Source organism: Amphiura filiformis, chromosome 10, assembly GCF_039555335.1.
Source record: "Amphiura filiformis chromosome 10, Afil_fr2py, whole genome shotgun sequence".
Classification (NCBI taxonomy): domain Eukaryota; kingdom Metazoa; phylum Echinodermata; class Ophiuroidea; order Amphilepidida; family Amphiuridae; genus Amphiura; species Amphiura filiformis.
In genome coordinates, this window is record NC_092637.1 from 19,569,894 (window position 1) to 19,594,446 (window position 24,553).

Below are 24,553 nucleotides of genomic sequence, written 5' to 3' on the forward strand. Positions count from 1 at the left end.
TTGCTTTTGATATAACCACCAAATTCTTTCTGGCTTTTTTTTTCAGGAAAAAATCACAGACATCCATGTGATCTGTGGCGTGTTGAAGGATTTCCTACGCAAGATTGAGGAACCAATCATCACCTTCCATTTACATGAACAGTTTATGAATGCAGCTGGTAGGTATTCTTTCATACTTTGACTTTATATATGGGGACATTCCAGTCCGTTTACAAATGTCAACTTATACAATATCGCCAGACTGGGTATTGCGGTGATTGGAGATTCTTAGATCGATATATAGGGCCTATGTGGGTGAAATGATAGTTTATTAATTTAATTTCACTTTATTTTGTTGAATTTTGAAGAAAATTTTATTACTTTAGTATTTAGTTCTATGTAAAAAATTCTTTTCATTAATTTCACTTTTTAAAGCTTTTTCAGTTCATTTTTTTCTTTTTTTAGCAAAACTGCTTTTTCTGCGTTTCTTCCTGAATTCCGCGATTTTCTCGCGGCTTTAGTCTATACTCCAGAGGTGCATGTGTGATCTGTTTCTCCATCTTAAGAATGTGAAAGTTTTACTTTGTAGATCTAGTTTTGGTTGAAATCTGATCTTGGCATCAGCTAGTGCGAAATGTCTGTAACAGATTTGAGTGCTAACCAATGGTTTGATACTCTCTTTCTATGTTGTAGGTGTATCTGATGTAAGTGACAGTATAACAGCCATGTACCAAGCCGTCAGTGAGTTGCCATATCCCAACAGGGACACCTTAGCCTATGTAATACTTCATTTACAGAGGTGAGTCATGCTTCATATTAGCCTACTTCATATAGGCCTCATGTTGTTCTTATATTCATTCCAGAAGACACTGCTATAATGACAGCTGTTAAGCACAGATGTGAAATTTCCAGCCAGCAGCATTAAAAAAAAAAAGAAGTGCATAATCATAAATATTGGAAAGCCTTAAGGGATCCAAAATGAGCGTTTATTATGCGTTTACGACAGTATTTTTTGTGGGACATGAGAGCACCTCAGACCTATCGAATTGCATTCTGAATCTGAAGCATGTCTTTCTGATATCAAATAATTTTCATTTTTAAAAAATCACAATATAATACAAATTTCATGACAAATTATAAAAATTTGATATTTTTCAAATTTTTGATATATAACAGTCCTCGAAGTAAATTATATAAATCTAATGATATATTCTTAAAGTGTATGTAGCAGGGAGGAAAAGCCGACAGTCAATTGAAAATTTTGACCTTTCATATTGAAGATATGGATTTTTTCCCAAAAAGACCAATTTTTTTTTTGTGTTTTGGGGGAAAAAATCCATATCTCCAATACAAAAGGTCAAAATTTTCAATTGATCGTCTGCTTTTCATCCCACCTACATACACTTTAAGTATAAATCATCAGATTTATAAAGTTTACTTTAGTACTGTTAAATATCAAAAATATCAATTTTAATGATTTGCCATAAAATGTGTATTAAATTGCAATTTCAAAAACTCAAAATTATTTGATATCAGAAGGACATTCTTCAGATTCAGAATGCAATTCGATATGTCTGATGTGCTCTAATGTCCCAAAATAAATACTGTCCAAACGCTCATACCCCAGCCCTTAATGTTTTTGTTTTTCCACTTTATTGCACAGAGTTGCAGAGAACAAAGAATGCAAGATGCCCAAGACCAACCTGGCCAAAGTGTTTGGTCCCACCATTGTCAGACATAGCTGCCCTGATCCAGAACCACTACAGATGCTCAATGATACCAAATTACAACCGGCGGTAAGGAACCCGCAGGCAAACTTAGTTGTAATCTGTTTAAAAAAAATTTAAGTTAAGGGTAAAGGGTATGCAGGCATGAGAATTTTCAGGCTTTTGCCTGAATTTAGGCAGTTTTGTTGTCCAAATTTATTTATTTTATTTTTTCAGCCTGTGTTGGGCCTTTTAAGGCCAAATTCACACTCGTTTTCACAGTTTTCAAAAAACCCATTCTCATGCCTGGGTATGAACCTTTGTTCATGTCCACAGTAGGCTGTAGTGGCCATCTCTCTTTCGAAGTAATGGGTCATGTCAGACTCTCCCCCCTTGAAATGTTGCTGCAGGTGCGGGGGATTGCTGCACCTCCTCCATAGAGTCAGTTACATTCCAGACATTGATTAAAGCTGGTACCCATTTGTACACCTGGGGGAAAGGAATAGGCTTGACGAGCCATAACTAAGTGCTCAAGACAAAATGAGAATTCAAAGACAGAGATAACACACCCATGTTTTTACATCAAAGTGGGCAGCAAGGTTGCTTCGACACTTTTGATAGATACCGGATAAGTCAGTGGTATACAGTTTCGTAAGGTTAAATTACTTTTGTTTATTGATTCACTTTGTCACTCATTCTTTCACCCATGCATTCAGTCATCTATCTATCTATCCATTCATTCAATTTTTTAAAGTGATGATCACCATGTTCTTTAATAATTATTTCCAGGTCGTAGATCGCTTGCTGTCCATGCCGACCGATTTCTGGAGCGCCTTCATCAACATCAACGGAGAAAACCACGCACCAGCTGGCACAGAAACACCAGCTAGGCATGAAAAAACACCAGGTAGGTTACTAAATTATCGGTCTCAGACTCACTTTTATTTGAACCAATGTTTTATGGGAAAATTGTATGAGCCCCTGCCTATTCATATGTGGCTGCATACAGGGTGTCCCAAACTTATTAGTACCTACCCACATGACAGTTATTTTTAGTAAGTTGAAATTTACTTCAAAATATGTGACCAAAGATGTATAGTCCATTTGGCTTCCACCAAAGTCGCCTCCATGTGTCATACACACGCGATCAAAGACCATTTGTAGCGCATGATGCGACGCAAAATGACTGCGCATTACAGATTCTACACCTTTGATCGTGCGTTATCAAACACTGACGCTACTGTCTTGAGGGATCCTAATGGACTTTAGTTGAATATTTTTGTCTTATTCACACTTGCTACTAACAATTGGACATTAATATGATGTGGCATTTACAGGTACTAAACATTTTGGGACACCCTGTATGTCTGAGTATCAAGTCTTAACATTCAAAATATTCTTTCTTACGCATCTGCATTTTATGAGCTATATAGTGACATGGCTTCGTATGTTTCAACTGAATCATGCTTGCGTTCAAGTCCAGCTTTGTATCCAATATCATTAATTACACAAATGAAAAGTGAAATTGAGCATTGAAAGTTGCAACAATCATTTCATACTTTTTTTTAGGAAGTACAAGAAAGATTATCATTCACCAGTTGCATGAAGCATGTCATACCTCTCCCTCAATATTATAACTCTCACAGCTTGTATACCATAAAACAGTATGATGGGAAGATTTCTTCATGAAACCTGGCTAATGCTCAATTAACAGTGAAAAACAATAATTACCACCCTCTCCCACTTTCTTCTTAGGCCCTCTCTCAAAGTAGGGACATATTGTAACATAGTCCACAGATAGTCATAGATTTGTCAAAGGATTTCATGAATTAGTCCTTTACGAATCCTCTATTCCTAGCTTCCCCCGTTTATAGACGAATCAGACGAGCCAAGTGATGCTCAGGATTAAGTCGGCCATAGCTGCGGGCCATCCGCGCCAAACTAACTTAGTTCGTTTGGATTGTGATCCAAGACGCCCACTATCGCAAACGCAACGGAGCGCGTAGCACTTGCGGTCACGCACCACGGGAGCGGTAAACGCTGCAAGCCTTTGATACTGGTATCGCGTAAAATGGATGGATGGCCCCCAGCTATGGCCGCCAGTGAGGTGTAGGAATGAGGCTCATCGAATTCTTCTATACTTGTAGGAGGGACATTTTTACAGTTTGGCCTGTAATTGGCAAAACAAATTATAAAAATATAACATTGTGTATTGATATAGAATGGCGTGCACACAGTTGGGCGCAGCATGTACTTAGTGCACGCTAATGCAAATTTACACAAGCGTGTGTGGGGACTTTATTGACGTGTGCTGAACAAGAACCAAATAATTTTCGCCCAGAGTCAGAATTTCGTTTCACAGTGTGAGAATCAATCTTGCTTCTTGCAGAATAAATTGCAGGAATCATTTGATTCTCGCAAATCAACTTCTGTGTAAACTACAAACGTTTTGCGGGAATCAACTTTGATTCACACAAATCTGTTTACGAGAATCTGATTCACGCCGAAATTCTGACCCTGTTTGCCAATGATAAGGCGAACAAACTTATGCAAGTTGTTTGCACTCCCTCTTTCCTTATTTCGTCTTCAATTTTCCACTCCTTCCCTTCCTCCTCCCTCTTACCTTTCCCACATCCCATATTGCTTCTTCCCTTCCCTTCTCTCCCTCAACTCCATCCCTAACCATGCTAACATATAACATGTATCTCACCATACAGTTCTGTATGCCAAGATCGGTGGAGGACACACCACCCCATACACACCATCAAACAAGAGGAGTTCTAAATATGGTTGGTGTAACAGCTTACTTTGGTGTAGACTTAGCACTTATATGCATTATGTTTCATTTAGTTGTTTCTAATATGGATACTTTAAAAGTGAATGTTTTTGCACCAATGATCACACTTTGATTGTTTGCAGTGTTGCAACTTGGATCATTTCAATGAAACTACTAATATAGGTTTTCCCAGAGTATTTCGCACTTATATCGTTCATATTCATAAAAAGGACAGTTTAAATTCGTCCTAAAAAATCGAAGTCGCACAAACACAAAAGCAATTTCATTATTCGGTCATTGAATTTCATATTTGTATCAGTATATTTCACATTTGTATCATTCATATTTGTCAAATCTGTGGTCAATTTCGTCTCGCGTGGCGATGGTTTAGAAATCGTAAAGGCAATTTCGTCTTTTGTCATTCATTTTAGTACATATGTCATTTATATTCGTCAGGTGCTAAATGGATGTATAATATTCCTATTTAAAAGGACAGTGTTCGTTCGTTTTAGTTTATGTTGAAGTTCTTATTCTTAGTTGAAAAGGAAAACCTTAAATAATCATAAAATTATATAAGAAAATGAAAGAAAACACATAAAGATCATAAGAAGAATGTAAAGAATAGAGTAACGTTAAGTGCTACAAATTTGGTATCGCATAAAAGAGGTTAACATGCTCATGCTCTTTAAATGAAGTCTTACATGTTTACCATAAACATTCTTAGAAAAACCTGTTTTTTGGACAAATTTGTTACTTTTTTGAGTGAAATAAGACTACATTTTGACCTCTTTTGCACATATTCATTATTTGTTTATTACATGTTTTTGTTGTTGTTGTTTTGTTTTATTGCTTTTTATGTGTATTGTTTTAAGACACCATCAAAATAAAAATGTCCTCTGCTCGTAACACGTGCCATACGTACAAAAGTTGATATATTCTTTTGCAATACTAAGAGGATCTAGCCTTGAATGTTGGGTATTGAAATTTTAAAAAAAAGATTCCACTTAAATGAGTTTTAAAGCTGGAGCGTAAAGTATGTAAAAGGATGTCTAAAAGTGAAGCACGAGTTACAATGTAATTGCTTTAAAGGCCTTGTATGATAGGCCTATACCAAAGAAAGAAAGAATGACAGAACAGAATTACATGCAATAAAAGCAATCCAGAATAACCCCCATAAGAAAAATAAAGTTGCTAATGTTTTGTACTTATATCAATTTCAAGAATAATCTTTAACATATTTATATATTTGTAACAATTTATTGGATTAAAATGGTAAAAAAGAAATTAAAGCCTATGAGCTCATAAGCATACGTAAAAGATAAAATATATTTAAAAATATTTAAAACAAAACAGACCAAAAAGAAACTCTAAGAATGAAAGCACGATTAACATGTATAAACATTGCATATATGGTCGAATCCAACGAAAAGTGTACACGGCATGTTCAGGGTCATAACTTAAAAGTATTAACCAATTGGCATTCGTTTTTGTATTGTGTTTATTCGCCTTGATCATACGCTTCGCGCCATATATAATAAGACCCCCTTCTGTGAAAAACTTAGACACAGAGACCCCAAAACATGCTATTTTTACCCATTTTTTCAAAATATTTCTTAAAGTATTTTTAAAAACATCTAAATCAGTTATGAAAAGAAGTCATTGGATTGAATCTAGATTGATTTCCTGAAAGGTGTGTATTCAAAGATTGCCTGTTCAATTTTTCACATATTTGTACATAATTATGAATTTTTTGTGATAATTTTTTGAGTGGTATTTTTTTACATTACCTACGAATACAATTTTTCATAGCACCATCAAACAAGAGGAGTTCTAAATATGGTTGGTGTAACAGCTTACTTTGGTGTAGACTTAGCACTTATATGCATTATGTTTCATTTAGTTGTTTCTAATATGGATACTTTAAAAGTGAATGTTTTTGCACCAATGATCACACTTTGATTGTTTGCAGTGTTGCAACTTGGATCATTTCAATGAAACTACTAATATAGGTTTTCCCAGAGTATTTCGCACTTATATCGTTCATATTCATAAAAAGGACAGTTTAAATTCGTCCTAAAAAATCGAAGTCGCACAAACACAAAAGCAATTTCATCTTTAAAAATGGAAATCACTAATAAATGCGCAATTGATACAAGCTTTGATATGTCCAATACTGAAATGCATTGCATTCGACATCTTTATTATTGTGTTTAGCTGCCAGAAATTCTAAATGGCACAAAGGTAGGTTTGGTAAAAATATGCATTACCTCCGAATACATGTTAAAAGCTGTGCCATTTCCACAAAGTGAGAGAATAGTAAACAATAGTTAAGCAATAGGTGCAGGGTAATACACTCTTTATTTCTACCAAGTTTCAATAACCTGCGTTTAAATATTTCTGAGATGTCAACAATAAAAGCAAGTATTCAGAGGTAAATTTCGGTAACCGAATGTTACCTACTGAATACACTTTTTACATCATGACAGTATTGTGAAACACCGCCATTCATGCCAATGCCCATATTGGTACATAACGAAGGCCTGTATGTTTGCTATCAAATCATATGTCAATGAAAGTTGCGAATTCACATACATGCCCACCATGCAAAACTGAATACGGCTTAATTGGTGAAAAATATGTACTGAAATAGACGACGGTCTGCTCATTTGAAAGAAAAATCAGATTCAAAGAAGATTAGAAGGGATAAATACTTAGATTTGTCAACTGTCATGTGTGCTTCATTTTAAAAGTTTACCGACCTTCTGGTTTCTTAGTAATTTGTGTCCAAATTGATTTATTCGAAGGTAACTTTTGACGTTTTCGCTAAGGTTACCTACGAATACCATGGAAAAAACGTCTGTTCTCATTGTCTCATGATCTAGACAACACATTGATGGACCCTGGTATAAAGCTAATTGTAGTTGCCCTCAAACGAAAGGCCACAAGACGTAACTGACTCCAAGATGGACTTCACAAGTCTGCAATAACGGTTTTAAGCGATTTGTGTGCAATTAAGCAAATTAAAGTCACTTTAGTGCCTTTGTTTCTTACTTCAATCCTCTTTCAACCGTTGTGAACCGACATTATTAATACATGATAGGGTCTAAAGTATCAATAAGCGCACATAAAGAAAATAATACATTCAAAGTGCTTTATAAAATGAAGTTTTGATTGCGATATCCACCAAAAGTCTAATTATTACCTACAAATACTGAAATGTTACTTACGAATACAGCATAATACATGACATGTGTAATGAAGTGTCCCTACCAATGGAAATTAATTGTCAAAAACTTTAAGCGGTACCCCAGGACACTATTATTACCCATATACGGATTCATTCAACAATTATTTATTATGTAAAATTGCTGATTAACTACTTGTATATCAAAATGAAGTGGTCAAAATCTTGCTTAAAGCATCAAAAAAATTTTGATCTAAGGTAATAGCATTTATTCATTTGAACGTACCATCTGAAAGGGATCTAAAAACTACCATTTTATTAATTCATTACCATAATAGCAAAATTTAAACCTATAAACTCAATATAGATATTGTTAAATCGCTCATGTTACCTACGAATACCCGGGTTTCTTCACCTTTTCATTGTATAAAGCGTTAGGTGTATGCGTATAATTCCTAATATTCTTGAAAACATATATCATACTCGTTCTTATACAATGTGTAAATTGATTCATACTCATTTGATAAATAAAATACAGAAACTGACCTAAACTTCATTTTCAAAAATAAACTAACATAAATTGACTAAGATCATATTGATCGCGTTATAAAAATAAAAACAAATATTTTCTGGTTGAGTTATCATTTTCCTGACACCCTGTGGTCTACATTACACGAAAAAAGCGTTAATGGGAATATTCCATTTGTTTTAGGTTGATTAGTATTGCGATGCAGACATGCCAACTAGTACGGTTTCACCGTATTTTGTACGGTAAAACGTGATAAATACGGTAGTACGGTCACCCCAAAAAAAATACGGTATTCCAGAATTTTGACCAAAATAATAAAATGTTGTGTCTTAAAAAGATAAACAGCTGCAAGATTAGACTACCGACTGAATTACTGGTATCATTTGACCACTTTCTTGGTCTGTTAAAGTGGTTGCCTACATCGTTTTTCTCTCGACTTTCGGTGATGCATGCACATTAAAAAATTATTATTTAATAGGCCAACAAGATGCTTTCCGAAATAATTTTCTTCCGACTTGCAGATTTTTCATGCACATTAATGTTTTTTATTATCCACCTAATGCTAGGTCTTCTGAAGGTATTTAGTTAACTATTTAGCTCTTTTGGTGCAAAAGAATAAGCATAAAAGAAGGTTTCCGACCTCCTTTTACTTCCGACTTTCGCACCATGCATGCACATTAAAGAAATATTTAATAGGCCTACAAGATGCTTTCCGAAATAATTTTCTTCCCACTTGCAGATTTATTTCATGCACATTAATGTTTTTTATTAACCACCTAATGCTATGTCTTCTGAAGGTATTTAGTTAACTATTTAGCTCTTTTGGTGCAAAAGAATAAGCATAAAAGAAGGTTTCCGACCTCCTTTTACTTCCGACTTTCGCACCATGCATGCACATTAAAGAAATATTTAATAGGCCTACAAGATGCTTTCCGAAATAATTTTCTTCCCACTTGCAGATTTTTCATGCGCATTAATGTTTTTTATTAACCACCTAATGCTATGTCTTCTGAAGGTATTTAGTTAACTATTTAGCTCTTTTGGTGCAAAGAATAAGCATAAAAGAAGGTTTCCGACCTCCTTTTACTTCCGACTTTCGCACCATGCATGCACATTAAAGAAATATTTAATAGGCCTACAAGATGCTTTCTGAAATAATTTTCTTCCCACTTGCAGATTTTTTGAAGGTATTTAGTTAACTATTTAGCTCTATTGGTGCAAAAGAATAAACCTACAAGAAGGTTTCGGACCTCCTTTTACTTCCGACTTTCGCACCATGCATGCACATTAAAGAAATATGTACATGTATAGGCCTACAAGATGCTTTCCCACTTTGTTTATTCAGATTCAGATGATGATGATCAATGATTTTCTGAACTTGAAAGTTTTAACAAAGCATGCTTCTAACAACATTAGTAGAAGTAACAAAACCCAATTTGTTTGGTCTACATACTTTATCCAATTTTGTAAGGTCAAAGGTCACATACAAGGTCAAAGGTCGACTGAGGTCACCAAATCTTTTAAAAATTAATTTTTAACTGTGCATCATATATCCGGAATTCAGCTTGATCAGTTATGTAATTAAGGAAATATGACGACTTTAAGATGACCGCTTTCCATGTAATGTATAGCAAAGTAGCCCTTTCAATGAGTGATAACTCGTAAAGGAAGCATCTTTCTGTATTGATTTATTACTTTGATGGAATGGTTCTTTGGTATTGCCAAATTTGATTGCAAATTTGTAAAGTGGGCCCCTGGACCCGGGACGTTATGTGCTCGGTCGCACAAGTGCTCCCTCTCAATTATGTGTTCTACTTTTGGAGTTTCTGGAGTTGGCAGGTATGCAAAAGGTACATATTTAAAAAATACGGTTTTAGGGTGCAAAATACGGATTTTTGTTCTTCTGAGTAGGGAAATCTGGATTTCAAAGTTGGCATGTCTGCGATAGTGAAAGCATCCTAGTGGTATTCGTAGGTAACATTGGGTTTTGATATCACATTTACTATCACACGTCCTGGATTTATTTTTCAAGATTAGTAATGGCACTTTTGGTTCCTATAAGGCCAATATGTCATCAATCAATGGGCAAAAGGAAAAAATTGTGGAGACATTTTTATTTCGGACTTTTATTTTTGGCCCGTGGACACTTTTGGTTGGATTCGACCATATGCCTATATGAGACGAAATTAAATGAAACGATTATGAATTTCAATGACGAATTTGCTTTGGCGGTAGGGATCACTACGTATTTTCAGACGAATTTGAGCTGCAATTTGATGAAAATCAATGACACAAACACAAAATATAATGCTACAAAGTTGAAATCTAATGGCACAATAGTGAAATTGAAATGGAGTTACTGGTTCGAAGATTTTTCGAGACGAAATTGAAATGTCTTTTGTATGAAAATCAATGACACAAGTGCGAAATACTCTGGGAAAACCTATAGTTAAAACCAAGTTTTCAAGCGTTGTGAAAAAACATGGAATTTTTAAAATAGGGAAAGCCATTGAATTTTGGTTATTAGGGTCATAGCAATTCCAGAGAGGGGTCAAATGTCATGGAATTTTTATTATGGTCTTCAAGAGTCAACATGGAATTTGTGGGTACACTGAACAGTATAATTTTGTACTGAATCGGTTTTGAAGGCAAAATTAAGAACCTGGAAGTGTGTTATAACTTGAAATAAGTGCAGAAATTTTGACTTTTATAATAGGGGTGCTTAGTACTGCAGCCAACTGTACAACGTTTACAAAGTGCAAATAAACCTCTTCTTGCGGGAATCAGGATCGATGTTGCATGTCTGTTTGCGTAGACTAGATCAGGGGTGCAAATTTCATCAGAATTTGCATGAATCAAAAATGATTCTCACAAACTCGTGAATTCACCAAGCGAAAACTAAGTGAGAATCAAATAACTTGCTGCCTGTGGAATAGGCATGGTTTTAAGAGAATCAATAAATTTTGATTCTCGTAAGCTAAGGTTAGGAGAATTGTTGAGAGAATTCTCGCCAAATTTGCAGCCTGCAGATTCCACTTCAGGTGAACTTCAGTATAGAGCAACAAATTAGAGGAGGAAGTAATGTGCACTTCAGGAACTAGATGTATGTGGATTATGCTCCGTTTTGGTTTTTAAAAACTGCTCAGCTTTACAAGGCAAATGAAAAAGTAAAGGCTGTGCCACAACTGTCTTGTGGCAGCTGTAACCAGCACATCACAAATATTTACAAAAGTTTTGAATATTAATTAAGTGGTCCGTCTGTGGCTACTACCACCAGCATGAATTTGATACTTAATTCACCATTTTGGGATACAACAAATAAAATATTTGCAAATGAATCTTAAAACTATATCATGAACACCAGAGTACACATGTAGTGGCATTTGCCCGTGTTATGAGGTACAATTTTGTGAACATGCATTGGTGTTCGGGGTATAGTTACGACTTCCATTTGCAGAGAATGACCAAAATAGGCTATCGGTTTACAACTTAACTAGCACTCTTTAATGAGTTCCTCATTTCCTCATTTGACTGCTCAGACCATGGCATGGCTTGTCACACATATTCTTTCAATCACATGCTTTTGTATTACATGTATTATGAAGTATTGTCTTATTGCCAGTAGATAGAGAGAATGTTGTTATTGATTGTTTTGTTTTGCAGGTGCTAAATTCATTTCAGATGTCATGGGGGGGGGGGTGATTTGTTGTTTATTTCTGTCTCTGTTCAGTATGCTGACTATATTGCTCACTGCTGTTCCAGCACAGTTGTTTCCTTTGCCCACTGCATTTTGCATTGCTTCATTTCATCTGTCTGCCTATTTTCTTTGCCTGAAGTAGTTGGGATGTTTGTTTAGGACACTTTGTTTGTAGTGTAGTGGTTTGCTGTGTGTTGTAGATTGCTCTGCTTTGGTAGTTATTGAACTGCTAGTCACAACTTGATCACCGAATATACAAGGCTCAAAGGCTGCAGTAACTTGTACCTTTAGCAAGGGGCATAATGAAATGTAACACCAGTAAAGAGAAACTCTTGAGTAAAAGCAAGTGAAAAATACCCCAATTGCACTGCATACTTCAGCCTCAACACTCTTCAGCACACCAACATTTAAAAATGTAAATAAACGAGCAACTTAAGAATAGTAGTCGCCACCCAACCATAATTCTAACCCCTAATTCGTAAACTTAACTGTAGTGATTATGCTATATGTGGACCACATTGCCGACCTGGAAGCAACTTCAGAATAGTGGTCGCTACACAGACCCGGACACAGACATATAACCCTAATCTTTTAATCCTTGGCCTAACCTTAACCTCAACTCTAGTGATATGTCATTATATGTGGACCACTTTGCCGACCAGGAAGCAACTTCTGAATTAGTGGTCAGCCAAAATCCTTACCTTATAACCCTGATCTGATTCTCTTATCCATAACTCCAACCCAAGTGATTATATCATAATGTAGACAACATCATAACTCTAACCCTAGTGGTGTGTCATAATATGTCTGATATGTAACCAATCACATCAAAAGGAGGCTTATAAAGAAATTTTGACCTATTTTTCATTAACCCAAGTTATTATATCATAATATACTGTAGACAACATTGCCATCTAGGAAGCAACTTCAGAACCCTAATCATAACTCTAACCCTAGTGATGTGTCATTATATGTGACCAATCACATCAAAAGGGGGCTTATATAAAGAAATTTTGACCTATTTTTTCACATAAAACCTGATACAGTGACCAATTCTCACAAGAGATGTGTCATTTTAAAGCTTATAAAAAATGTACTTTCATATGAAAATGTAACCTCAATTTTTATTCTGGATGACATAAGCCACATTTTGATGAGACTGGTCACATATGTGGACCACATCACCGACCAGGAAGCAACTTCAGAATCATGATCTTCTCCCAGCCATAACCATAACCATAATTTCTTAATCATTATAATTATAACCCTAATCCTAAAATTGACTAATATCCTAATCATTAAATCTAATCCCAATTCCTTGGCAGTTATGCTTAATTCTTGCCTAAAAGAAATAAATTAATAAATAAATAAACTAAATGAATGTGGTTATCTTATACAGACACGGTACTCAGTACCCAAGACAGCAACAGATATAGGCCTAACAACTCCCGATCCCGGGCTTCTATTGGCCAACAGAGGAGGACTTCTAGATACAAATCTAAAAATGGTTGGTTGAAAGAAAATCCTATCTTACACTGACTGGTGGCAGCATACCATTAACACCAAATTTAACTTAAGTCCTAGTTTACTCTGGTGGCAGCATACCATTAACACCAGATATTTAAAAAACGGTTAATTAAAAGTGGTCACCCCCTGAAACATAACCGTAACCCTTATTCCTTAATCCTAACCTTTACCCATAACCCTGAAACCTAATCCTAATCCATCGGGTGGCGGCGTTTATTCTCAAGTCATGCTTGCGGTAGATAGATGAATAAAATGAACTAAATGACTATCGTTATCTTATACAGACTCGGTACTCAGTACACAAGACATCAACAGTTATAACCACTACAACACGCGGTCTTCTATTGGTAAACAGAAGAGGAGCTTTAGATCCAAATCTAAAAATGGTTGGTTTGGGTGCATGTAGTAGGGACCAGTACATAGTTTGATGTTTTTGTGTGTATTTTCCCACTGCGATAAATGCTGCGGTAAACCAGAAAATCGTCATGGAGAATCAACCACCTGTGTAGAGAGTGGAAGAACACAGTGTTTGTCGCTGTTGGGAAAAACCTTGCAAAAGCAAAGAACATTAATACTGGTTCTTTAGTGGTTTTGGCAAACAAGTTTGGACAGTAGGAATAATTAATGAGTTCGAATATTGGAAGGAAAAAGTGCAGACAATGATCTGAGCTGATGGATGGAGGTTGTTTCCACAATTACCTTACTAACTTGTGGATCAGCTGATGCACTGTGGGTACACTGTTCATCACAGAGCACTTTATGATGTTGTTTTTGCCAGATCAGTGCTTCCTATCCACATCAAGTTGTGTGCTTCTTGTTCCATAATATGTTATCTGACTTTGAGAGGAACATGGGTGATAGTGTCTTTGTAATTGCATGAGACACAAATTTGCCTTCCGTAACGGTTTCCTGAAGTTCAAGCCAATTTGCTAGGACCAAAGCTAGCTTGTAATGTAAGGTTGCAGGTCAAGCCCGGGAGATGGTATGGAGCAGAGGTAGCTTTCACATATTGGATGCTGAAAGGATATAGTTAGAGAGAAAAAATGGTCTAAAACAGATTTTGGGCAATACTTTAGCAAATGCTTGCGGAACTGAAGTATATAGACTGGCAGGTGGAAGATTTGCTTGCTATACCTGAGCTCAAATATTGCTGACATATGCCTGCAGGTGCAAGGTGTATTGACCATGTAGCATTACACATAGGCTTGGATGTATTTTGTGATGTTGAAGATAGCTAGAGGAGACGATCTCAGTAGTTTGTTTCCATTTGTGTATATCCATATCAAAGGATGCACTTGTCGGTTGGCTACATGTGTCTCATTTCACATAATAGCTAAGAATAAATACCAGACTCATCTCAAGTGGAGGTCACTTCAAATCATCCCCAAGTGACATGGTTAAGGAATGTTCTCTGTATTCCTAAACAATGTGACTTGGGGATGATTTGAAGTGACTTGCACTTGAAATGAGTCTGGTATTTCTTCCTAGCTATTATGTGAAATGAGACACATGTAGCCAGCCGACAAGTGCATCCTTTTGATATGGATGTACACATTTGTCTTCTAAAAATGGTCTGAAAGTGGGTAACATGTGTACATAGGATGAGCCGAGTGGTTGTAAAAAGTGCAGTCAAAGAGGACTTTGATGCATTTTTGTGGGTTATTGAACAAGTTCACGATTTGAACATTGAATGCTGCTGCATTAATGATAATAACGATAAGTTAGGAGTGTATTGAGATAACAGGAGTGTAGGAAATATTAAGGAGCTGTTATTCTCAAAGCAGAAATACTGCAAACAACCAAATGATGATTCATAGTGTAAAAATAAGAGATAATAATAATATGAAAATGAAAAATAAATTTCTCTGGAGAACAGGAAAATTCCTCTAGTAACTGAGAGGTCGAAAATATGAGAGTTGACAAAATCCTCGGAATGCAGTTCTCTGGTTCAAACATTGTTCCAAATGTGCTCCAAATTATGCCATTTCTTATTTTGTTTCTACTTTTCTTGTTGCAGTTCCCTCTAGCATGCTGGGACCAGTCCACACGCCTGGCTCAGTGAATAGTAAGATGGGCAAGAAGACGCCCTCAAGTACGTCGGTCAACAGCAACAAACATAAGTCTATCTTCTCCAAGACACCATTAACTCCAAGGTATGTAGCATGTATACCATTCTTTACCCTGATGTGGCACAGTGACGTCAATGAATATTTTATTGGGCGCAGCTTGAAATTGCTAGCGCCAATGCGTCGGGCGCCTACATTCCAATGCTATGTGCAAAAAACAGCACATAGATGCATGCGTTAAACAGCCGCCTCAATGCATTAACGTCACTGCCACATCAGGGTTCAAAGTGGATAGTGTAGTTGAATGTATGATTGAAGTCATGTCAAGAACAAGTGGATACTTTTTTGTCCAATGAACTTGTCCATTTTTACTGTCAGCGTATACCAATAAGCTGACATGTTTATCCAAGATGGCTCTTGTCTGTAATTTAAAAATCACCATCGTTTTTCACGGTTGTTTGATGGGATCATTTATTAGTTTTTTAAACAAAACATCATGTACAACCAAATTGTAGGCTAAAAACAGCTAAATGTGATATCATGCTAATGTATACTTATTTATTTATTATTCGGCAAAATTGACAACAATACAGAAAATAACAAATATGCAATCAATCATCATCACAAGAAACACACAACCAAGTCGATGAGCCAGGATAACCCATAAAGTTGGCTAAATATGCCAACTTATTTCCAATGGGGTCCAAAATGAAAAGGTGCCTGCAAATTGCAAAAGGGAGATGAAAACAGAGCCACAAAAGAGGGGACAAAAGAGAAATAAGTTAAACATATTCAGCCATTTCCTGGTTCATTGAGGTTGAAGATAAATGGGTTTTGACATAGGATTTGAAGGAATTCTTGTAGGTGATAGACCTGATGTGAATAGGTAAAGAATTCCAGTCAAGGGTACCCTGATAAAAGAAGGAGTTGGAAGCAAGGCCACTGACTCTGGGGACATTGAAATTATGTGAACTAGATCTGGTACGGTGAGTGTGAGTGACAGTGGTTTTAGTGAAAAACTGATCAAAGTAAGAGGGACCCATTGCATAGAAAATATTGAGCATGTGATTGAGTCGGAGTTGTTTGACTCTATCATGGATTTTCAAAAGCTTAATGGAATCCAAGTGTACCTGACCAATATGCTCTCTGGGAGACAAGTTGAGAATGAAACGAGCCATTTTATTTTGGATAATCTGTAATTTGCGTTGATAGTGTTTGTTACGGCCTGAATACCATGATGTGCAACAATAGTCTAAATGGCATTGTAAAAGAGCAGAGCAGAGATTTTTCCGTAAATTCTGATTGAGATATTGAACATGTCTGTAAAGAAATTTGAGTTTGCCAGTAACTTTGTTAATTATAGAGCTAACCATAATGTCTCCAGAGAGGTATTGGTCAAGTGTCACTCCCAAGTATTTGATGGACGTTTGAGCTTTGATAGTTTGAAATCTGAAAATCACCGACCTTGCCTAATTTTGATCTGGTCCCGAATAGAATACACTCAGTTTTTCCCACATGAAGAGACAACTTGTTATTAATCAACCAGTTATTGCAAGAAGATAAATCAGAACTCAGAACTCAGACTATGAAAAATGACCTCTACAGAATGCTTTTGAGTCATTCTCAACTTTGATTTCCCCTCTTTTACAAAATTATTCACTTTTATAGCATGTTTATAGCTTTTTCGGAAATAAAATGTACTAAAATGACACAATTGGTGGCGCTATTTAGTTACTGGAAATTACTCTTTCAAGCTTTTAATACAGATAATTCCTTTTATTGTTTGATGAAATATGTTTATAAAATTTCCTTGTTGCTTGTTTCATCTATTCTAGCTGTTTTAAGCTGTGTTCACACATGCACTTATTACCGGTAATATTTTATCTAGGCTTATGTCCGATCGAATTAAATATTTCCGCTAATCCTTTAGTCGTCCACATTTGTCGGCAATAGCGCTATCGCTGGCGAAGTTATGTAATAATCGGATTAACTACCATAGCAATAGGTGAATCATGCTGATTAGTTGCACCTGTAAGATTAGTATCTTTGAAAAGACCGGTATTGTATTCAATCTATGATGGCAGACATACAGGTGATGAGTGCAGCCTGCTTGTAGTACAGCGCCAGGGGTGCGGGATTGTGTGCCCCTAGTGCTGTGGTAATTAAGCCGATATTTGTCGTAACTTCGCAAGCGTATGCCCGACGTGTTATGTCCGTTAAAGCCTATTACCGGTCATAAACCCCTTCTTTCTACATGAGCATCATCAGAAAATTTAACCCGATTTTAAATGTTTTCACTGAAAATTCACTTTCAATAAACGCCCCTCTTTAGAACGAATTACAGACAATGCGGTAGGTATGTCATGTAAGAAAAATGCAAATTCAAAAGTTCCAAAATTAAGACCAATTTTGTATTTATGTAGGTTCTATTATTATTATTATTATTATTATTATTGTTATTGTTATTGTTATTATTATTATTATTATTATTATTATTATTATTGTTATTGTTATTGTTATTGTTATTGTTATTATTATTATTATTATTATTATTACAAAGTAGTCCCATTTTACAGTAGACTTAGCTCTATATCGCATTTTATACATGTAGGCCCTACTATGGTGGACATCTTTGAAAAAATGACATAAATTTAAAAAAATTACACTGACTCCCATCATCATGTTATTTTTTTCTTGGGGGGGTCCCAAATTTACAAAAAGTCGGCTTCAATAAAATTGCGACCTCCCCTATTTCGGCAGCAAATATTTTATGACCCCCCACCGTTTACACCCCCAAAAAAAAACAGGCATCAGTCTTTTGAATAAAATAAACACACTATCTGTAGTCATGCTGTGTTGTGACTCCCTACATTTTGGTCATCAAAAATATTTTATAACACCCCCTATTTTTCTTTCCGTATATATTTGGGACCCCCTAATCATCTTATAAAATGCAATTGCATGCCTTTCTGTTATCATGCTTATGGCTTAATAAATTTCATCTCCATCTACATCCAGGGCCATACTGCCCCCCCCCCACTGAACCCTCTGGGGGTTAACATTTGCTACCCCCCCCAAACTCGTGTAGGTTATCCCAATAAGGATGGTCAATTGCTCCTGCGCCTGAATTTTTCACCCGATCATGGAGGGTGCGATGGAGAGTTTTCAGTGCCTTTATCACTACAGGTATCTGCTCCCCGACCGTATCGGGACCCCCCCCCCCTTGTCATGTAATAGCGTGGCTATCTCCTCCCAAAGCTTTTTTTATCCCAGAAATACTTTCCGTGTCTCTCCAAAGTTTGAGTATAGCCAATGTTTCCTTGTCATTCCAATTGACCCCTCTATGGAAACGGGAAATCACTAGCACTACTTTCGGGCTCTGTTGCTATTGGTATACTATCCAGAGAGGTTGCGTCAGCTGGGTTTAGACCGTCGTGAGACAGGTTAGTTTTACCCTACTGATTACAGGTCGGCGTTACGGCAATTCTGCTCAGTACGAGAGGAACCGCAGATTCAGACCGTTGGTACACGTGCTTGTTCGAGAGGACAGTGGTGCGAAGCTACCATCTGTGGGATTACGGCTGAAAGCCTCTTAAGATTGCTTCTCAACCTCCAGAATCCCGGCTGGTACGCGTCGACACCACCGGCGTTCCGCTTGCGAGGTAGGCCTGAAGCGCTCGCGCACCCCCTTCGAGTAGAATGGCCCATGTTCGCGACCCTGGGGCGCGGCGGCGGTAGCCCCGAACTGTCCGCCGTTCCCACGCGGCAAAAGTCCGCCTTGAATGGAACGCCGCGCTGGCGCTTCGATTGAACGTCTCGCTCTGGCGCTCGATTCCCTCATGCGCGACGCTTCGCTAAGTCCGTGAGGGCCACAGACTGCGGCTAGAAATCACAAGCAGCAAATAAAAAAAGAAGCTAAAGTTAATTTTCAATGATTCTACCTGTTCAGTAATTCTTCCTGTTATAGTGAACGCTCCCATTTACTCATCTAACGGTGATGTCCGAAAAAATAATCGTATCCCCAGGCCTTGCCGTTTGAGGCGAAACAATCGCTCTCGCTTCGCGCCGCCGCCGCCTTAAACTCGATTTTTAGTGAGCGATTTTCCACTCGCCATAGACACTAAATATCACTTGCTGCGAATCTCCCAAAATCAGCCACTGAATCAGCCATTTCAGTATTTAATCGATGCTGTACTCCCTCCAAGCGTAGAAAGTGAAAAATGTTAAAAGGCGCTCAGCCGCATTTCAACATAAATGTACATAAATACCGTGTCAAGACAGAAACTCTACTTGATTATTTCCTAAATAAGTGATATTTGTGAAAATTCGACCACTCGCCTACAATCATGCTAGCGGTGATTAACCACTCGCCTTTAAAATCTAAACGGCAAGGCCTGCATCCCGCTAGTTTATATTAATATTTGCAGCTGCAGCCATAAATTACTCTGCTTAAAATTTTCCGCGAGTGATATAGGCCTACTCACAATTATATCCGACAGCCCAATAGTGCTGCGTGTCCACACGTAATTACTATTACCGGACGTAACGTTTCGATCGGTCTTAACAGCTCTTAACTCTGGTCATCTTCAGCCTTAAATTGTCGGATTTAAAGCACATTACGTCGGATATAGTAATTTTGTTTATATCCGGCGCTCATTCACACTGCCACTTATATCCGATACTATTACCGACGTAATTTAAGTCCGGTAATAGTCCGACTGTGTGAACACGACGAGTCGGCAATAGCTCTATGTCCGGCGTGTTTATATCCGAGCTATTACGGTCATAACTAACCGGAAATGGTCAGCAGAGCTAATGTCTCCTTCTCTTGCCAGTTCATTCCTCTATTGCGTTTGATATTCGCACCTGCATCCATGATGATTTTGTTTTATCTCTCACTGGTCACACTATTTATACTCTGCTTCAAATCAGTTGCGCGAGTGATTTAATTTAACCGGAAGTGTTCTTCACGCTGAATCACGCAGAAAGGTGAAAGGTCACAGTTATATCCGACAGCCCAAAAGCGCTGTTCAGTGTTCACACGTAATTACTATTACCGATCGTAACGCTTCGATCGGTCTTAACAGCTCTTAACCCTGGTCATCTTCGGATTTAAATTGTCGGATTTAAACCACATTACGTCGGATATAGTTATATCTGACGCTCATTCACACTGCCACTTATACCCGATACTATTACCGACGTAATTTAAGTCCGGTATTAAGTGGTTTAAGTCCGACTGTGTGAACAAGGCTTTAATGGCAGTATTAATCACCTACCCCTTGCAAATAAACAAATATGATTTAGGATAAATAGCGCCATCTATAGTTTGCATTTAGTTAATAATGAAGCAAATTCTATACATTCAAAAAACTGTGTTTTAGTTACAATTGTTCATAACGAACAAAATTCACAGTTTAAATCAACAGTTTAAAGGAACTTGTTCAAAGATATGTTTTTTATTGTTTTTTGCTCCTTTCCATATATCTCAATTTTCCTATCGCCAACCTTGGTGTTACTGTATCAGATCGTGTGACTGTGTTTTTATCCACTAATATAATCAGTTGGTACCAAAGTTCTAATTTCTAATGCTTACTTTTCAGATTTGGCAGTCGGAGCGAGAATCGAACCAAGAAAACAACTAATTTCTTCTCTTCACCAACGCTGAGATAGAACTTGGACCTTCTTTCTGCTTAGGAATATTTTTATTACTATTATTTTTACACACATTTTCCAAACATGAAATACATCGTGAGTCATGATTCTTTTAGATTTGCAAATACAACCCAGGAAACCAACCATGAACTCAGCTAGGATTTCTTGAGTTGTCCATCTGTCCAAAAAGACCAGAACTAAGGGGTAGATTTAACGAGTGCCTTTTGTGATATTATATACGCTTCTTTTTACCTGAAGTTTGGAAGTGACTGCAGTGCTTTAACAGGATTGCAACAGTGTTGACAAACCACTCATACACTCTGCAAGATGAGGTTGGCAGTGCACGCATGTTTCAATCCCGCAAGGGCAAAATACGCAATAACGTCGCTACCAACCTCAAGATATAATGAATTAGGGAACATAGTATAATGAATTGGGGAACAAACCAAAAGATCGATGAAGATATCTATAAGAAAATTAGAAGTGAGGTAAGATAACATATGTGATCTTCAAAAATATACTAGAAACATTTTCAACCACTGTCGAACTTTTGGTTTGTTGTCAACAACAAATCTAGAGGATCGTGACTTACATGTGGTGTGATCAAGCAGAATCAGTCAGGCATACTCAATTTTCAGTTCTCTACAGGATTGTATACAGCATTTGCAAAGCTACATTTTGCAGAAAACCCCATAAAAATTGAACATTTTAGTTCCAAAGATATGAACAGTTGAAGTGTTTAAAAAAAAAGGAGAGCGTAAGTAATTATTTCCTTTGTCTATATCTGAAAATCAGTATTTCCGACTTCTGACTGATTTTGCTTGATCACATCACGTATAACAATGTACAAAGGCATGCTGTTTCTTGGGGACTCCCATTTGCATGCTGATTGCTATACTATACTAGGATGGATATTTTTAGTACTCAACCATAAGTCGTAAAAGTTAGAAACCATCAGCAACCTTATACTTTGATTACTTGTATATACCTCGAATGTAAGTTCATATGTGCTTGTGATAAACAATTTCTAAAAGTTTAAACTGACTTTCAGCACCAAAATCCAACTAACCTTGAATGTTCGATGTGTGATACACATCTTCATCAGAAGAAGTCCTAGGATGGACAACAATAAGGGCAAGTCCATCACAGCATCCTAGGACTTCTTCTGATGATGAAGTTGAAACTTTTAGAAATTGTATACAGCTGTTGTCTTAATCTGATACAGGGTGTATCAACATGACTGCCATATCAACATAGGATCCACCTAATTTGTTGATTAATGTCATAAACTGTAATTTGTTGTCATTTCAAGAAGTGGGCTTTCTAATAACCATCATAATTTGTGGGTACCAATCATTTTGATACAGCCTGTATTGGTTGTACCCTAAGATACCAAGTGATAAGAATGTGAGTGCCTTGAATGTTATTGTCACTTCTTACAATCTTCCATTAATATTAAGTCCCAAGTCTTGATGAGCCTTATATAGGCAATTTTCATTGATATTTGATATTCCAGTTGAGCTTGGTGATATGGAAAACAACATCCGAATTCTCCAATCAGTCTCATGCATAACACTATGGGTAATCTACCATTATTGAATTGTCACGATAGGGATCAAAATGGAATACCCATGCGCTGGACTTATTTGGAGTCTGCATGTGTTGCCTAGCTTGAAAGTAAATGAACATAAAGCTAATACATTTAATCAAGTATATTTGTGATGCAGATGGTTTATTGTATTTTGTTTTACTCGTTGAGGTAGAACCAAAGAGTACCGACTCAGCTATGTTTGTGTGTCGCTCATGGGGGACAAGTAGTGTACCTCCAGGTAATTTAGCCATGCGCCAGGCAAACTTTGATCCAAAGTGCATTGTTGTTAGCACAATTGTGTGTGTAATATGTGCCAAAATGCGCACTGAGTGCACAAACCTTTGTAACAATGAAGCTTAAAGACCCAAATTCAATTTTGGGCGCTCGTCTGAAAACACCGGAGGTACACTATATGTCTGCCATGAGCAGGGACAGGCGATTTGCGCGGGATTTTTTTTTCGCGCAATTGGCTATTTTTTTCCTATGGGCAGGGATACATGATTTGCACTGAAAAAAAAGAGTTCCGTGCAATTTGCTATTTTTTTCCGCGCAAATCGCCTGTCCCTGGCCATGAGCGACAAACCCAAATTGTGGTTTTACCATAGTATTATGTATGGGCATTTTTGAGTTGGTACTCTTTGGTTTTGCTCTGTTTTTTATTTAATCATGGTGTATGTACATAGAAAGTTGCTATTACATGTTATAATTATGAGAATGCTATGCATTATTAGGAAGAAAAACTTGGCAAATATACAAATATATACTGCCATGAGAGGTTCTGGTTAAAACTATGGGCCGAGGTGAGATCAATAGTACTATTTTCCTGAGGCGCGAGCCCGAAGGAAAATAGTATTAATTGATCTCAACGAGGGACCATAGTTTTAACCAGAACTTCGAATAAAGGCAGTATATATTTGTTTTATATACTTCATTAATATGTTCTTTGTTCATTGATTTGTTAAAAGAAAATTATTTGACGTTTTGACTCTCCCGCTTCTATCCTAAGTGAACAGCACGGCTAATTTAAGCACAACCTACCCTTCAAAAAATCGAATAGCCTAAAATCGGGATAACCAATTACAGCAGCGAAATGACGCTATAGCAGTTTCGCGTGCGTGAATTGTTCCGTCGCATCGAATCTTGCGCGCACGCCGAAGGCGTGGTCAAAAGTACTATTTACGGCTTGGAGGTACTATTTACGGCTCATCCGGGACATTGAAAATACTATTTACGGCTTAGAGGTACTATTTACGGATAGGAGTACTGATGGTAGAACTATTTTTGGTCATGTGATCCACTTTTAACCAATCAATGAACAAGAATATATTAATGAAGTATATAAAGAACAATGTTTACTGTATAAAATCCCGGGGGGGGGGAGGGGTTATATTGGCAAAGTGCATTAAAAGGAACTGTACATTATAATACTATATTCACTTCTTGCATGGTCTTGAAAGTAAAGCCTCGATCTGGATCTGACGGCATGCATGAATGGGAATTGAATGAGCCTTATAACATTGTGTAAAGTGATGTAATTCTTTCTTTCATGTCTATTACCAGTTTGAGGCTCTACCCAATAATATGGTGGAACCATGCAAGGGGTGAATAGGGAGGAACATATAAATTGCTTTCTTTTTGAGGGTTTTTTTTTTTGCTGGGTAAGTTATACATTGAAAGTCCTTTCCAAAACAGCAATTGGGACTGGGAGTATTCTGTGGTCATGCACTCTTTTGAGTTTTTTATTTTATTTGCCATAATTGAGATGGTTGCCACACTGCTCCCTTACACGGTGGTTTTTAACAGTTAGAATTATATATTATTATGTTGTCAAAACCAACCAATG

The 24,553-nt window shown here is 36.9% G+C and overlaps 1 protein-coding gene across 1 annotated transcript in view; it reads left to right on the forward strand.

Annotated features, from left to right (window-relative positions):
- Positions 1 to 23,454, forward strand: part of LOC140161717 (rac GTPase-activating protein 1-like) — a 62,196-nt gene extending 38,742 nt beyond the window's left edge. The window contains exons 12-19 of the mRNA XM_072185017.1: positions 47 to 158; positions 673 to 778; positions 1,643 to 1,775; positions 2,475 to 2,592; positions 4,403 to 4,474; positions 13,683 to 13,784; positions 15,416 to 15,551; positions 21,068 to 23,454. Of these exons, the coding sequence (XP_072041118.1) occupies positions 47 to 158; positions 673 to 778; positions 1,643 to 1,775; positions 2,475 to 2,592; positions 4,403 to 4,474; positions 13,683 to 13,784; positions 15,416 to 15,551; positions 21,068 to 21,137 (849 nt within the window). The 3' untranslated portion in view covers positions 21,138 to 23,454. The remainder of the gene's footprint in view (positions 1 to 46; positions 159 to 672; positions 779 to 1,642; positions 1,776 to 2,474; positions 2,593 to 4,402; positions 4,475 to 13,682; positions 13,785 to 15,415; positions 15,552 to 21,067) is intronic.
- Positions 23,455 to 24,553: the final 1,099 nt, after the last annotated feature.